The sequence below is a fragment of the Poromitra crassiceps genome (assembly GCF_964638095.1).
Source record: "Poromitra crassiceps genome assembly, chromosome: 20".
NCBI classification, from domain to species: domain Eukaryota; kingdom Metazoa; phylum Chordata; class Actinopteri; order Beryciformes; family Melamphaidae; genus Poromitra; species Poromitra crassiceps.
In genome coordinates this window covers 20,655,620-20,671,657 of record NC_139637.1, presented here as the reverse complement: position 1 = coordinate 20,671,657, position 16,038 = coordinate 20,655,620, and the positions used below count along the sequence as shown (strand labels likewise).

General features: G+C 43.8%; 1 protein-coding gene across 1 annotated transcript; it reads left to right on the top strand.

Annotated features, from left to right (window-relative positions):
• Positions 1-4,908: 4,908 nt before the first annotated feature.
• LOC310794682 (calpain-1 catalytic subunit-like) lies at positions 4,909-14,448 on the top strand (the record flags this gene model as incomplete). Its single annotated transcript, XM_083656682.1, has 21 exons — positions 4,909-5,157; positions 5,882-5,951; positions 8,166-8,284; positions 8,387-8,520; positions 8,667-8,835; positions 8,994-9,077; positions 9,172-9,257; positions 9,398-9,472; positions 9,581-9,741; positions 10,503-10,672; positions 11,186-11,197; positions 11,417-11,628; positions 11,725-11,764; positions 11,881-11,946; positions 12,247-12,304; positions 12,498-12,562; positions 13,285-13,353; positions 13,451-13,529; positions 13,672-13,785; positions 13,928-13,986; positions 14,359-14,448. The coding sequence occupies 21 exons, from the start codon at positions 4,909-4,911 to the stop codon at positions 14,383-14,385; spliced, it is 2,118 nt and encodes a 705-aa protein (XP_083512808.1). The 3' UTR covers positions 14,386-14,448.
• Between the last annotated feature and the right edge of the window lie 1,590 nt (positions 14,449-16,038).

The following is a 16,038-nucleotide window of genomic DNA, read 5'->3' as shown; positions in this document are numbered from 1 at the left end:
AATGGCTCAAAACAGCTCTCTGTCTGAACAGTTGTGATCTCTCTCGAGACAGACTTTCGACTTGTGGGTTCCCAGATTGGAACCGTTGTGGAAGAAAGTTGAATCGTGAGCCACTGAATGCCATGTGTTTACAGGCCGTTTATGACCATGAGATGAAACATGTGGTCAATACCGATGACGGACTTACTCTAGTGCTTCTCGGCATTAGGCTTAAGTTGGACATGTTTACACTCGTAGTACATTCAAATGTGGGTGCATACTTCAGATAGTACTGCTGTATGTGGTGGAGCTCACGGCAAGGTACTACTGTATAACATACTGGTAATAACCATAGTAAATTATGCATTTGTTTCACCCCACAGGAAATAACTTTTAAAGGTTTCCATTCATAAATCAATCTCATTAAGAATCACAAAATATAAATGAGATGTAATATGTACAAACACCCAAGTACTCCAACATTGAACAAATATAGACAAAGCGAATAAATCCTCCTGTTGACTTTCTTGGCTATTAATGTTCGTGAGGGGGAGTTTGCTTTGTAATGTTGCACAGCGACCTCTAGTAGTCAGTATTTGATCAGCAGCATTCAAAAACATCAGTAATACTGTCAGTATATAAGCTCTCATAACAGGCTTATCTGTCTTACATGGCATAATGGCATTACAATTAATATACTTAGACATTAATGTATGTATGTATCAAACCTGCATTTTTATTTGCAACAAATACATATAGGCCACATCAACTATAATCCCTACACATCAAACTGTACTTTCAGCTGAATTCACAAGTTCATACTTACAAGTTACAACACAACATACTCTAACCTGTGTCTTCCCAGATCCCAGACTGCTCACTGAGAGCTCCCTAATAAAGATCAATACTGAGACGTAAGACGATGTTTAATCTAAAATAGCATTGTCAATTAATCTACATCTAACGATTTCAAACATAGACTGATCTTTCTGATGAATAAAACTACTTCAATTAGTCTCACTCAGCACACACACACGCACACACGCGCGTACACACACGCACACACACACACACACACACACACACACACACACACACACACACTGCAAATTCCCCATAGAAATGTATGTTATAATGCTAGACTGCCACCTGCAGACAGAGCAGCATCAAGCCAGCCAGAAAGCCGTAACAATTGACTACCAGAAAAGGGTCAATTTTGTATTAAAAATAAAAGCGTGTAAGTTTCCTGTTCAAATCAGATTTTTATGTCTTTATTTGTTTTATTTTTGCAGCCCTGGATTGTGCATGTCATACACAGAGCATTTATGTATGTATGTATGTATTTATTTATTTGTTTATTTATTTATTTGTATTATTTGCTTTTTTGGTGTGGTATCAGTGTTTGGAGTTGAGGGCTCAGCCTACCTCTAGACTGAAACAGGGGGCAAAGGAGTTTTATGGCCTTTGGTCAGGAGGACAATGCTTGAGTAAAGATGACAGTTAACTTTTGCAACAGACTCTTTGAAGTTCGTCGTGGTCTGCTGTGTTCAGTCATAAATGACCATTTGCTCATTCAGGAATGTGAGCGGTAGTAACCGGGTGGGGGAGAAGCATGTTAAATCACAGTCCTGTTGATGACATTACAGTAAGAACCTCAGGTTATTTCATATCTGTGCAGTGCAGTATCATGGCAGTATCATATTCAAATACAGTTTCAGCCTGATCGGTCCAGTCCACAACACTCACTGTGTTTTTGTGTGTACTACACCTACTTTGCATTGTTCAGAAAACACGTTGTCACAATGTGCGACCTATTTATTGATTTATCTATCTATTTTAAGTGATTTTGTTAATCACGAGTGCAGCAGTGTGTTGTGTTGTGTTGTGTTGTGTTGTGTTGTGTTATGTTGTGTACTGTGTTGTGTAGTGCAGGCCAGGCCAGGAGAGAGCCTGGTGACGCGAGGTTAGTGGACAGTACAGTGGCTGGCTGGCCCCTCCTCCCGGTGGGCTGGGCTTTCCCGCAGTGTATACTAGGCTGCCTCACTGCACCACCACTGCCTCTCACAGCACAGATTTATACGATTAGCAGCACTGTCTGACTGACCCATTTGGAAGGAGCCGCAAATTGCATCCATTGTGGTAAGTGTTGTTTTGTTTTTTTGGTTGTCCTTAATCTGACCTTTTTACGTGTGGTGACGCGTGATTAACGGTGCAGGTTTACTATATTATTGTTGTAGGCCATATTGTAGCGGTTTGTTTCACCAATAACAATACAGAACACTAGTTATATCATCATGACAGCGCGCAACGGGAATCGAGTGTTGAGTACAGGTGGGGTGGTTTTTAAAGGTGAGAAGTTGTGAGCTATTGTGAGAAATCTCTGAAATGGACTATCGGCCAATGCGGAGACACAGAAGAAGACAGGCCTTCTGAACAGGTGCTGGAAACTATCTGAGCCTAGGCCTGGTCTCTGTATCCAGTATCATCATTATATGACTAACTGGTTACAAAGTAACTCTGGCATGGGCTATATAATGTAGCCAACATGCGAGGCTTTTTTGGGGGGAGAGTAGAGGGGAGCCCACTGTTGATGAGGCTGTGAACTCGTCGCTGTTTAGGGCGGTGGTTCTCAACTTGGGGTCCGGGGACTACCAGGGCAGGGGTCCCCCTAAGCCAAGGGGGTTCCAGGGGGTCCCCCTAAGGGGGTTCCAGGGGGTCCCCAGCAAATTGATGAATTGTTAAACTTCACCATTAGTTAATTTACTGTACAAGAAGTTAACACAATTAGAGAATGTACTGTAGAAGAATGACTATTTTGGTCATATATTCTCTGTTATCGCTCTATCTACAATAGAGATACCGGTTCTCAGATTTATTTGGGTCTGCTAGAAAAAATATAGCCTAATCAAATGGGCTAAATGTGGACTAAATTAGGGATCCTTGATATGAAAAAGTTTGAGAATAACTGGTTTAGTGTTTTTTTTAATTATATAAACTTTATTTCGCATTTTACAACATACATTTTAACAGACATCAGAACTGAAAACATGTAACATAGAGATACAAAACAGTAAACAGCAGATGTAACATACAGTGTACATAAAATAAAGTAAAAAGAAAGAAAAATAAGGGTGCGAGAGGGGTTTATGAATACAGTTCACATAAAAACTTTAAAAGCTTTGCAGATAGACAATGTTTTTACTGCTTTTTTGTTTGTTGAGAATGAGAAAGAGAGGTAAAGCTCCATTTCCTTCATGAATACTAAGAATCTAGGTTTTTTGTTCGCAAATTTACATTTGTGAATGTGGAATTCGGTAAGAAGAAGAATCAGATTGATAAGAAAAAAAACGCATTATCATCATTGATTTTGCAATCAGAGTGGTTCAGTGTTTTTGTTGATGTTGAAATCCTATTGATGACTTCATCACAGATCTGCATGCATCAGCTTTTCCCTGGCCTGATATCCCTTTTGCCACTAGCTCTTTGACATTCCTGCAGACTCCACAGGGCCTATGGGGCCTCTGAGGGGCGCTCCCACATATACAGTGTGTGTGGGTGTGCTTGTTTCTATCACAACAAGCACAGTCTATTTGCACAGCCCATCATTGTTTTTCCCCTCCCTCACTCATTCATTCAGTCCCTCATCACTGGAGCACCAATCCCAGCCTCCCATCTCCCCCCTCCCAGTGCCAGCAGGCTACTGAAGAAACCTGCTCATTAGAATTCCTTCTCAGTGCAGCAGAGCAGCATAAATTGATTTATTTTTAGATCGTCCCGTTTCTGCCGTTTCCCAGCACTGTTTCAGGAAGGAGTATTCGTGTAAAAACATAAAATGTAACAGTTTCTCATTGACTTTTTTCAACTTTCACTTAACTGTTTTACACTCAAAAGCTATTACCGACCCCCTGGTGACTTTTCTGAAAGTTGTGAAAGAAAGAAACCCTCTCTGGCTGGAAAAAAGGAAGTGCACTCTGCCTGCAGCACTTAGGGAAGGCAGAAGGACATGCTAAACCCCCTCAGGGCCTGGGTTGGTTTACCAAAGACCCCTCTGCAAGCTCAAGCCAGATGACATCGTCAATTGAACATGATGTTACTTCAGTCAATGACATCTATCCTTTTTGTGTCTTGTTCTCCCTTAGCTTGTCCATTGACCCAAGGTATCATGTTTCCAACTCTTTTTGCTATTTATGATTTTTTTTAGATGTGTTTTAAGATGGTGGTTTGCTGTCCTTTTCTCGCATTGCTGACCACCCCCTCCCCCTCCCCAGTGCCACCCTGCTGTCTGCTTACATAATATCTGTATTGGGGCTTTGCGCTGTCTGTGTCTAACTGATTAAAGGCTCCATACTGTTAGCAGCAGCATGCTTATTGCCTGGGTGCAGGCAGGCCTTCGAATTATCCCCCTCTCAAGGAAGAGGAGCATAAACGAGTAGACAATTCAGCCTGCGAGCTAGCATGCTTCGTTTCATAAATGTCACTATCACTTCATTATGTCCTTGCCTATAATTAAACAGAGAAGATTAACTAAGCTGGTTCGGAGGAGGAGATTCAAAAGTATAGTCCATAACAGTGTATATATATTATTAAGAATCTGCATTTATTTTGCATCTAACTGGTCTGTTTGCTTGAATATTTCAAAGTGTTTAGGTTTGTGCTGCTAATGCAGGCCAGCAGGCGGGTGCAGCATCCGAAAGCAATGACTAACACAATTGTGTCAGACCAGATTAGTAGAAGACAGATCCAGCCCAGAAAAATCAGCAAAAAAAATAAAAATAAACAGGCTGTGCTTCGCACCAGGAACAAATGACACCTGATTGCCCCGGCTGTAGCTCATAGAGACAAGAGTGTGCCGCTGTTGAAGAAGCCGCTGCTATTTATAGTTGGGAGCGTGCTCACCCACCCAGCCCCATATTTTTATCTGGCCCCAGTATGTATCCAGGAGCAAGCGGGATATCTGCCACCATACAGGCGAACAGGCTGCGGGCAGGAGGCATGGGCTCCAAGGAGCAGGCGGTGCTCTTCAGCAACCAGGACTACGAGGCGCTGAAGCAGCAGTGCCTGGAGAGCGGCGGCCTGTTTGAAGACCCCTGCTTCCCCGCTGAGCCTCCATCCCTGGGCTTCAAGGAGCTCGCCCCCTACTCCTCCAAAACCAGGGATGTGGAGTGGATGAGGCCCACGGTGAGAAACCCGAAGGGGGCGGGGAGTTAATTAGCACACATTTTTAAATTTGATTTTTAACATTGTTTTCTTCTTGGAATTCTTATTCAGAGATGTGTTACGTACTAGAAATGTATACAAGTGTGATATTTTATGGATGGTTGCTTTAATGATGCATATGGTTGGTTGGTGTGCACACATGTACTCATGAAAAGAAAATGTCTTTCAAGACACACATTACAGATCTGGAAATAATGTAGAAGTATCTCTCGTTATTATTTTTTTAGAATGCTTCTCCCGGCTGACAGTGTGCATATAGGATTTCACAGCTTGCATAGGGCATGTGGCAGTTGACAGCACAGACTCCAATTTCCTTCGGGACAGGTTGTGTCTAGTCTACACAGTAACATGTTAGTCCCTCTCAGTACCAAGCCATGTCTGCAGTCTGGGACAGAACAGGACAAGTAGGGGCAGGAACCTCGCAGCTGTTGGCATCTCGTGGCATTCCCTGACCGCTCCCTCGCCATGACATTTGTTTACAGTTGAAAAACACAGGACGTCGACACGTCGATGCAAGAATAGCAATGGCCCGGAAAGTCTGATGAGAGAAGCCTGATGACAAGTAGATCCTAAAATGTGTTGAGTGGTTTTGAATTAGCGTATAAAATGAAATGGTACTGGGGTAATGGGGGTTTAGAATTAACTGTTTTTAATAGCTTTCACTTAGATGTTTCCTCTCTTGTAGGAACTGGGAGATGATCCAGAGTTCATCCTGGGTGGCGCTACCAGAACGGACATCTGTCAGGGAGCGCTAGGTGAGTCCTCGTTAGCCAAGGCAGTGTTAATGCCCCGTCTCGAGGAAGACCAGGCGAAGACAGGACGGCGGGGGGAGGTATCCTGGTCATGACTCAGGAAAATGAAAAACTGCCAAAGATGAGTCCGCACAACAGCCATTTGCAAACAACAAGTCTTTTGGAGATGGAGGAACTTATTGATTGGGGCTGTAACTGAACCACGCGGTTCGATTTGACTCAAAATGTAGAGTGCCATAGAAATGACTTTTTGTTCTTGACATAGACACTAATAGTCCTAATGTCCATTAGCGGACACTTTTGTCCAAAGCGACGTACTTTTTAACTAAGTGCACGCTTTGATTCAATACCATTCAATACAATTAAGATAGGATGTATGACTGTGCAGAATGATGTTGATTTCTGAGACACAATTCCAATCTTTCCTGCAATGCTATTGGCTTGCTAGAATGTAAACAACAATTAAAAAATTTGCAAATAATTTTAATATGTGGAAATAATATCATTTTAATGGAGAGCTGGAGAAATCTTTCTGCCCCACGATACATATTGTCACATTTTTGTATACAACATTATGATGGGACATATATGATGCCCATCTATGCTCAATTCCATCTCACAAGTTGTTGCAGCAATTATAATAGTATATTATATAATAGCAGTAAACGTAATAACTCTGACTTTGATCCACGTCTGTAGAATGGCCCACGTCGTGTTCTGCGTGTGTTTAGAAAGAATAAAGCCGGTGTGAGACTGCGCTTGTGGACTCGTCGGGGGTTTGTCCTGGTGAAATATCTTGTCATGTGTGATCCCCTGTTACAGCTCACTCATATAGAGTGAAACATCAATAACACAAAGACTCCTGATTACAAGACAGACAGTTGTGTCATCTGAACAGAAGAGTGACTGACGACTGATAACCGTCGTGCAGTGTGTCCGTGCCAAGGGTCATGAAAATGATTGTAAAGCTCACTGCAAAGACAGTAAAAGTAGGGTGGTGTTTGCTGTCAAAAGGGTGTAACTGCACTTACGCCCGTCTGACACCTAGCAAAACCCCACTTTTGACACTGACCAAGCCTTGTGGGGTAGACTGGAGGATCCTAACAGCACTTGTTAACATGACCTGGTTGCAAAACCACAGACATTGATATGAACTGTTTTTAATGAGTAATGTCATCTTGTTTGTGTTTGTCTTAATAACTGCCTGCTGGCTTCCAACATGTATGTTGTTCTTTTGTGTTTGGTGAGCTGAAGACAATTTTCCACTCTAGTGACACTGGACAATAAAGTTATATTCTATTCTATTCTATAATAAGATTAAGTTTATCAAGCGGATGATATGTTGAGACAATAAGTTGATTTTAAGACTCATTATTCTTGTATGAATAACTACTGTTGTACTCAGTCCTTTCCCCTGGCTGGGTGGCGGCCCGAGTGACAGTCTGACAGTTTTGACACCTAGCAAAACCCCACTTTTGACACTGACCAAGCCTTGTGGGTAGACTGGAGGATCTTAACAGCACTTAGGTCAGCTCATAATGCATGCTGACATAAGTAATGCTAGCATTGCAGCATGATAAAATAATTTCTACTATCCTATATTCAAATTCATATTCTAGGTCAATTTTACATGATATAAATATGTTAATATTCCTCCAGCTTGGTCGGGCATCCATACAGGCACGATTGGCTGTGTCTGCGGGTGGGAAGCCGGATTAGGGTTAGGTGTCCTGGTCACTGCACTAGCGCCTCCTCTGGTCGGCCAGGGCACCTGTTCGGGGCAGAAGGGAACTGGTGGGAATAGCGTGATGCTCCCACGTGCTACGTCCTGCCGGTGAAGCTCCCCGCTGTCAGGTGAAAAGAAGCGGCAGGCAACTGTACAAGTACAATTGGGGAGAAAATGGGGGGGGGAATGAGGCGTGGAAGTAAAGTAACTTTATTACTTTTTAAATTAGTAATTAGTAACTTATTACATTTTCTGAATAGCTTGTCCAACACACTGGCACTTATACACCAGACATTATGGCAGAAGTCAAACAAGCATCAACTTTTAAAGTCTCGTGATTGGATGGGCCCAGGCAAGAAGTGGGCGGGCCTAGGCCCATCCATAGCTACGCCCCTGTTGTGATGCGTCAACATTTTTTATTGTATCTCAGTATTTACACTCTTTCCCGTAACGGTTGTTTGAACACCCCCCCACGTCTCTCTGATTTCAAGGTGACTGCTGGCTCTTGGCAGCCATCGCCTCCCTCACCCTGAACGAGAGGCTCCTTCACCGGGTCGTTCCGCACGACCAGAACTTCCGCGACGACTACGCCGGCATCTTCCACTTCCAGGTACTTAAAGGTCAACTGCTGCACTGTCTCCTTCCCGGCAAGCGTAAGTAAGGCACTTTACATCTTACAGTCCTAATGTGTGATTCATGCTCTGCGTTGCAGTTCTGGCAGTTTGGCGAATGGGTAGACGTTGTGATTGATGACCGATTGCCAGTCAAAGATGGCGAGCTGATGTTCGTCCATTCTGCTGAGGGCAACGAGTTCTGGAGTGCTCTGATGGAGAAGGCTTACGCCAAGTAGGTGTTGAGAACGGTCTGGCCTGGTTGCTAAATTATTCAGCACTAGTCTATTTGTCTCAAGCAAGGAAACTGTAAATCTGTCTCTCGCACACGCTGCAGTTGAAAGTCATTCAAACCTCCGTGGATTTGGTGTGTGGTTTCAGGTTGAATGGCTCCTACGAGGCTCTGTCGGGAGGAAGCACCATCGAAGGCTTTGAGGACTTCACAGGCGGCGTGTCGGAGATGTACGAGCTCCGCAAAGCCCCCAGAGACTTGTACAGGATCATCGGCAAAGCCCTGGAGAGAGGCTCCCTGATGGGCTGCTCCATCGATGTAAGTGCTGGACCTGCTGTGCTGGCACACCACCAAGACTCGCCGGGTCGATGTTCTCCCATCTCAAAAAGACCAATCGTATTAAAAGCATTTTGATCTGATCCTGTGGTGGATGGTTCTTACTCAGACGTGCCAATCGTGTTTCCATATGAATACAGATCACCAGTGCTTTTGATATGGAGGCGGTTACGTTCAAGAAGCTCGTGAAGGGCCACGCTTACTCCGTCACTGGACTGAAGCAGGTCTGTGTGTATACTTGTTGATTCAATCCATCCAGTTGCTATGAGGCGTGTTCTCTATGAGACTTAAGTCGCCCGTCTCTCCGGTGTTCTATAGGTCGACTTCCGCGGCAACATGGAGCGACTAATCCGGGTCCGGAACCCCTGGGGCCAGGTGGAGTGGACCGGTGCCTGGAGTGACAAGTGAGTGTGCATAGCATACCAAATATACCCACATTTGCTCGAATAATTCCCATCTCGAACCATATATTATTTGCTTGGTTACTGTCTCCTTTGCCTCGTAATGGTTGAATATTTATACCTGTCTGCCTATCTTTGTGTAGCGCTCCTGAATGGGACGAGATCGACCCATCCGAACGGGAAGACCTGCATCTTCAGATGGAAGACGGAGAGTTTTGGTAAGTTCCCACAATTTAACATGGTCACGGTCTCGGCCATCTCCGCTAATCGCTGTATAAATAGTGGCGCTCGGGTTTCTCATCAAACGCATTCTTCTCATCCTCTAGGATGTCGTTCAACGAGTTCTTGAGGCAGTTTAACCGTCTGGAGATCTGCAACTTGACCGCGGACGTGCTGAGTGACGACAGCCTCAGCCACTGGAACACCATCAAGTTCCACGGCACATGGAGGAGAGGCAGCACTGCTGGAGGCTGCAGGAACCACCCCAGTCAGTCACACACGCACACACACACACACACACACACACACACATGCACACACACACGCACACACACACACACACACACACACACACACACAATATTATTAAAGAAATTGTACTACTGTATTTACTCTAGTGGCCGGTAGTCATTGATAATGCCTGGGGGGGCGTGGTCGACACGAACAAATACAGGCCGGGGGGGGGGGGGGGGGGGGGGGGGGGGGGACAACAGTGGATACTGGTCAAATGCTGGTGCATGTTATATAATGTAACTGTGATTTGTAGTAACGTACAAGTGCCACAAGATGGCAGTAGCTACATTCAAAGCACCATAATGAGACCTGTCATCATCAATTACCGTAATTATCGGTTATGCATTGCAGTACCAAAATATGAGCACATCTACTTCTCAAACTGAGGGAATCATAAATAAAGGCCTGCCTCTTCCAATAAAGGCCTGGTACCCTCTGCAGGTGAGCTACATAAAGACCCGGGCCAATATGAGAGGAAATGCGGTACTGCATATTACAAGCACACACAGCCCCTGGTCTAACACAGACCAGCACACACAGCTCCTGGTCTAACACAGACCAGCACACACAGCTCCTGGTCTAACACAGACCAGCACACACAGCTCCTGGTCTAACACAGACCAGCACACACAGCTCCTGGTCTAACACAGACCAGCACACACACAGCTCCTGGTCTAACACAGACCAGCACACACAGCTCCTGGTCTAACACAGACAATTGAACCATCTGCACAGACACATTTTGGATCAACCCTCAGTATAAGATCACCCTGCTGGAGGAGGATGACGACCCGGAGGATGACGAGGCGGCGTGCAGTTTCCTGGTGGCTCTGATGCAGAAGGACCGGCGGAGACATCGGCGCCAGGGTCAGGACATGCACAGCATTGGCTTCGCGATCTACGAGGTGAGAGCCGAGAGGGGGAAAAACATTGCCCATTGCTGCTTCGCAAAGTTTATTATCTACACTGATTTTTTAAAGACAGGGCGTCAGGGAGAGAAAGGCAATTTTACGGTTGAATTGACTTAATATATGTGCCTACCAGAGCCGTGTATATAGAAGAGTCCCAACATCTCCATTCACTCCAATTGATCAGTTTTTTACTCTCAAGAGTTCCAGGAAGTAAGGTTCTGGATTCAGTTTGTGATGTACATTACTTTGAAATGTTTTTTTTTTTTTATATATAAAATTGTACATTATCAGCTTTATTTTAGCATTAGAAAAGTAGCGCGAGCCTCCTTCCAGGCTGTTCATTGGCTAATGAGTCACGCATTTTGGACCTCCGCTGACGCCACTCTCTTACTAGATTGCTCTGGTGCCTGCTAGTGCAACATGAGGTCACCACTAAAGATACTGTGTTCCAGGAAGTAAAAGAACCAATACCATACTAATCTTTTCACTCTTATCTTTTTTGTGCAGATTCCAGAAGAGGTATGGCACAGCACCAAACACCACCACTGTCAAGACTCCACCACAGCATTATAATTAACACCATGACTTAAGTCTTAAGTACTATAGTACTAATACTATATCTTAAGTCTTAAGATATAGTATTACCTTTTACTTTACCTCCCTTTACTTTGTCCGAGTTGCGTAACTGTGTGTGCGGTGGTATTCCAACCCGAGGTTTGTTTGCTAATGCCCTCTCAGTACAAGGGCTGCCAGAATGTCCACCTGAAGAAGGACTTCTTCCTGAACAACTCGTCGTGCGCTCGCTCCGAGACCTTCATCAACCTGCGCGAGGTGAGCACGCGTCTTCGCCTGCCGCCCGGAGAGTACCTGGTCGTCCCCTCCACCTTTGAGGCCGGTCAAGAGGCCGACTTTGTCCTCAGGGTCTTCACCGAGAAGCAGTCCGAAACGGAGTACGTGTCTTTTGCATGTGGTTATACATGCTTGTAGCCACGGTAACGGGCGTGTGGAAATGGAAAGCTCATGCTCACATCTTTTTTCCATTGCAGAGAACTAGACGATGAAATCTCTGCGGATTTGGAAGATGAGGTAGCTATCTGAGAATCTTAAATGACATAGGATGAACACTGGAAAAATGTACCTACATTTTAAATAAAGGATGTTACACCAGTGCTTCATATACTCAATGCTTGCTCTGCCTACAGGATGAGATAACTGAAGATGCCATTGATGACTCCTTCAAGTCCATGTTTGCCCAGCTGGCAGGGGAGGTAAGCTCCTAAACACAGATCTTACCTTTTGTTTAAAGGTTATTCTGTTTCCATATCTGCTCTTTTACATTATAGTCGTATATATAATTTTCACTGCATTAGCATTGCAATTTTGTCCAATCCAATGCATCTGTTTGTTTTGGTCATCACACATCATGAGAATCAACATCCACGCCATTATTTAAAAGTCTTAAAGATTAGACATGGTATCACTCAGTCTTATTACGGGGAAGAGGTTAACACATATGAGATTATTTCAGTCTTACTTGAGTATATTGATCTCTTGTCTGTGCTTTTTAGGATATGGAGATTTCTATTCGTGAGCTTCGGACCATTCTGAACAGGGTCGTGACTCGACGTGAGTTATAAATATTCATAGTTTATCATGCATGGCTACTGGAAAGTTTACACATTGGTAATACTTTCCATCTACCATTCCTGTATTACATTTCACTTGTGTTGTGCATATACCGCCCACTTGCTAAAGTGCCTCTCAGATAAGCCTGTGTGTGCTAACTACTGAGTAGGTCACGCTGTTTTTGTCATTTCAGACAAAGATCTGAAGACGGATGGCTTCAGTATGGAATCCTGCAGGACTATGGTCAACCTCATGGATGTATCCTCTCAAGCTATCGGGCATGAATAGCAAAAAAGAAAAAAAAAGCTACTTATATTTTTAATTATAAACAAAACAAGTTTAGTATAGTATATAAAAGCACTCGTCTACCACCATGGAGACCCGGGTTCAATTCCCTGCACCGCTACTTCCGACTTGGTCAGACGTTCATACAGACACAATTGTGGGTGGGAAGCCGGTGGGGTTTGTGTCCTAGTCGGTGCACTAGCACCTCCACTGGCCCGTCGGGGCGCCTGTTCGGCGGGGAGGGGAACTGGGGGCAATAGCGTGATCCTCCCACATGCTACGTCCTGCCGGTGAAACTCCTCGCTGTCAGGTGAGAAAAACCGGCTGGCGACTGCACACACTGTATCGGAGGAAGCACGTCCTAGTCTACGGCCACCGGCGGTGGGGTATGTGTCCTGGTTGCTGCACTAGTGCCCCCTGTGGTCGGTCGGGGGGGCGGGGAATGTGGGAGCATGATCCTCCCACGCACTACGTTCTACCGGTGAAACTCCCTTCTGTCAGGTGAAAAGAAGCGGCTGGCAACTACACATGTATCAGCAGAATCATGTCCCCAGATCGACAGAGGGGGCGGAGCAATGACCGGGAATTGGCCAAGTACAATTGGGGGGGAAATGGGAGACAAATCTGAAAAAACTTGATAAAAAAAAGAAGACTTGTTTGTGTCCAGTATCATCCCTTGACGCAATGATTCCCAGAAAGATGGCAGCGCACGTTTAGGCCTGGTGGAGTTTCAGATCCTCTGGAATAAGATCCGAAAGTTGCTGGTAAGAAAGGGTTTGTCTTCAAACGAACAATACACAGTTTTACACTTGCTGTTTGTTTCTATTTCTGATTTCTCATTGTACCCGTCTCTGTTCTCAGGTCATTTTTAGACAGTTCGACCTTGACAAGTCAGGGGCCATGAGCTCGTACGAGATGCGTCTCGCTGTGGAGTCAGCAGGTACACGGTTCTTGAGCAATCGACGACACACACACACACACACACACACACACACACACACACACACACACACACACACACACACACACACACACACAGGCAATAGTGTGTAACCCTCTCTTTGATCTCCCCTCCTATGTAGGTTTTAAACTGAACAACAGACTGAACCAGCTTCTGGTAGCCCGCTATGCAGAGAATGAAATCATTGACTTTGACAACTTCATCTGCTGCTTGGTCAAACTTGAAACCATGTTTAGTGAGTATTCCACATGTTGTTCTAAGTGAATGTGTTTGCAAACTAATAATAAGTAATAGACTCCTGAATCTAAAAAATAGATATATTTGCTCTTGCACATGTACAGCATAAGGAAAGATTTATTATTATTACTGTTTTACAGGATCTTTCCGGCAGCTTGACAAGGAGGGAACAGGAGAGGCTGAAATGAATATCACAGAGGTGAGTTATGTTTCACAAGTACATTTCTAAAATAAAAGTAAAGCTGCTGCAGTGCACACAGCGGGAAAACTTCAAGAATACTTCAAAAATGTATTGTTCTTGTGAACAACACACCGGAGGAAAACTTGGCATTAGTGTGCAACAACCACCAGTTACTACCACTAACAATGCATCACCTACTAGCTTCAAATCACAATCAGTTTAAGTTTGTGATTAAGTATGTGATTTGACCTGAAATCCTTCTCCTTATATTACCTACATATTTTGAAGCATGGACATGTTGATTGATTGATTGATTGAAAAGTACATTTCAATAAATGTATCCATCTTCTCTGTCCACTTAACTCAATCCTGTCTTTCTCAAATGTCTAGTGGCTATACATGACCATGTGTGGTTGAAGAAGACCTTAACTAGCAGAGCGACGCACAGAAGGGGTACAGTGCCGTGCCGAGTGCCATGAACCTGGAGCGCTAAAGACTCTCAGCCTTAGTGACCTGTCGATGAATGATCCTTCTAACACATCCCACCTCAGTACCTGAAGTAGCGACTACCCACCTACCTTAAGTAGTGGCCGAGCTGTGCAACGGAGAACCAAGGTCCTGCCAATCCAAGTACTTCTCACCTATACCTTTAGAAACTATGCAAAATTGCTGTATAAAGCAGTCACTGTGCTACACCGACCAGTCATCTCTTTATATACATGGCATGGGTCAAAGCATGAGAAAATCACTAGCTGTAATGTGCATTGCAATGGCTAATTTTATATTGTCCCACTTTTTTTTTGCCGTATGTCTGCATGTGAACTGATTTATTAACCAATGACAACTGTCTTCATTGTACCAAACCTCACAAAAGCCGAAGGTGGAAGAAAAGTTACAGAAATTGAATTTGTGATTTATTTGAGGTGTACGTCTTTGTTACTGCAGTGCTTCCATAAGTGAAGTCTTACTAGTTGCTCATAATGATTTTTTTTTACTTATTCGTGTGTCTACATTTTTTCAAATTGACATTTTAAACATGACCTGAACACTTCAGTGTTGTTTAAATTGGTTGTCGTTTCATTTTTACAACTGTAGGTGGCAGCACAGGCATGACCTTATGTCAGTATGGGAAAGGTCGTTGTTGCCTTTGATATTGAAGTTAGTCTATTTATTTCAGCCTCGTTTCCCTAACGTAACTTGAAGTCAAATATCTGACCGCTGATGAAGTTTTACATGATAGATTGTATTATTGCACTGGGATGTGGTTCAGTGTAGGGAAGCTGCTAGTGAAGTTCAACGTGCAATTACTTCAGATTAAAGCTATTTTTAGTTTTTAGTTTAAGGCGTCACATCAAGCTGATCACTGAGAGCCTTATACTTATACCCATAACATATAGACACTGCTGTTAGGGGAAAAAATGTGCCAGTCATATTTGTGTACTACTGTGTTGTGTGAATGTATGTTGTGCCTTCAAAAAATAAATATTTCCCTCAAGATTTGTGCAATGTCAATGCATTCTATCCCACTGCTTTCAAGGTTTCCCCTGGCTTTTTGGTAGGTGCTGTGTCACTGGGCAGTTGTCAAAATAGTTGTCAATTCTTTTTCTGACGATTGACTAATCGATTAATCGTTGCAGCTCTAATTACCATATACGTGTACAAACATCTGGAAAAGCCAGAGCAGATAGTAAACGCCACCGAAAAAGCTTAAAGACAAAATACTTGCGATAGTAGTCCTGGACACATTGATTTTACATTACCAATAGGTGGTGCCCAAAATGGTTTGGGTGCTGTGCCTAAGCCTTATAATGGTAGGGAAAACCCTGGCTTTCATGGTGTGCTGTTGATGGGAACTTGGCCCACGTTGGACTGTTTCGTTCACTGAAAAAATTTAGGAATGCCTCAGTAAAAATGCTTGACATGTTGACAAAGATTTCACATTAAAAGTTATAAAGAAAAATTCTGACTGGGTGCATGTTTTTGTTTTGTATTGAAGGACGCTGATGAGACAAACCACAAAATGCTCATACAAATGTACAGTAAATTGTTTTCTTTTCAACAGTTGACAGC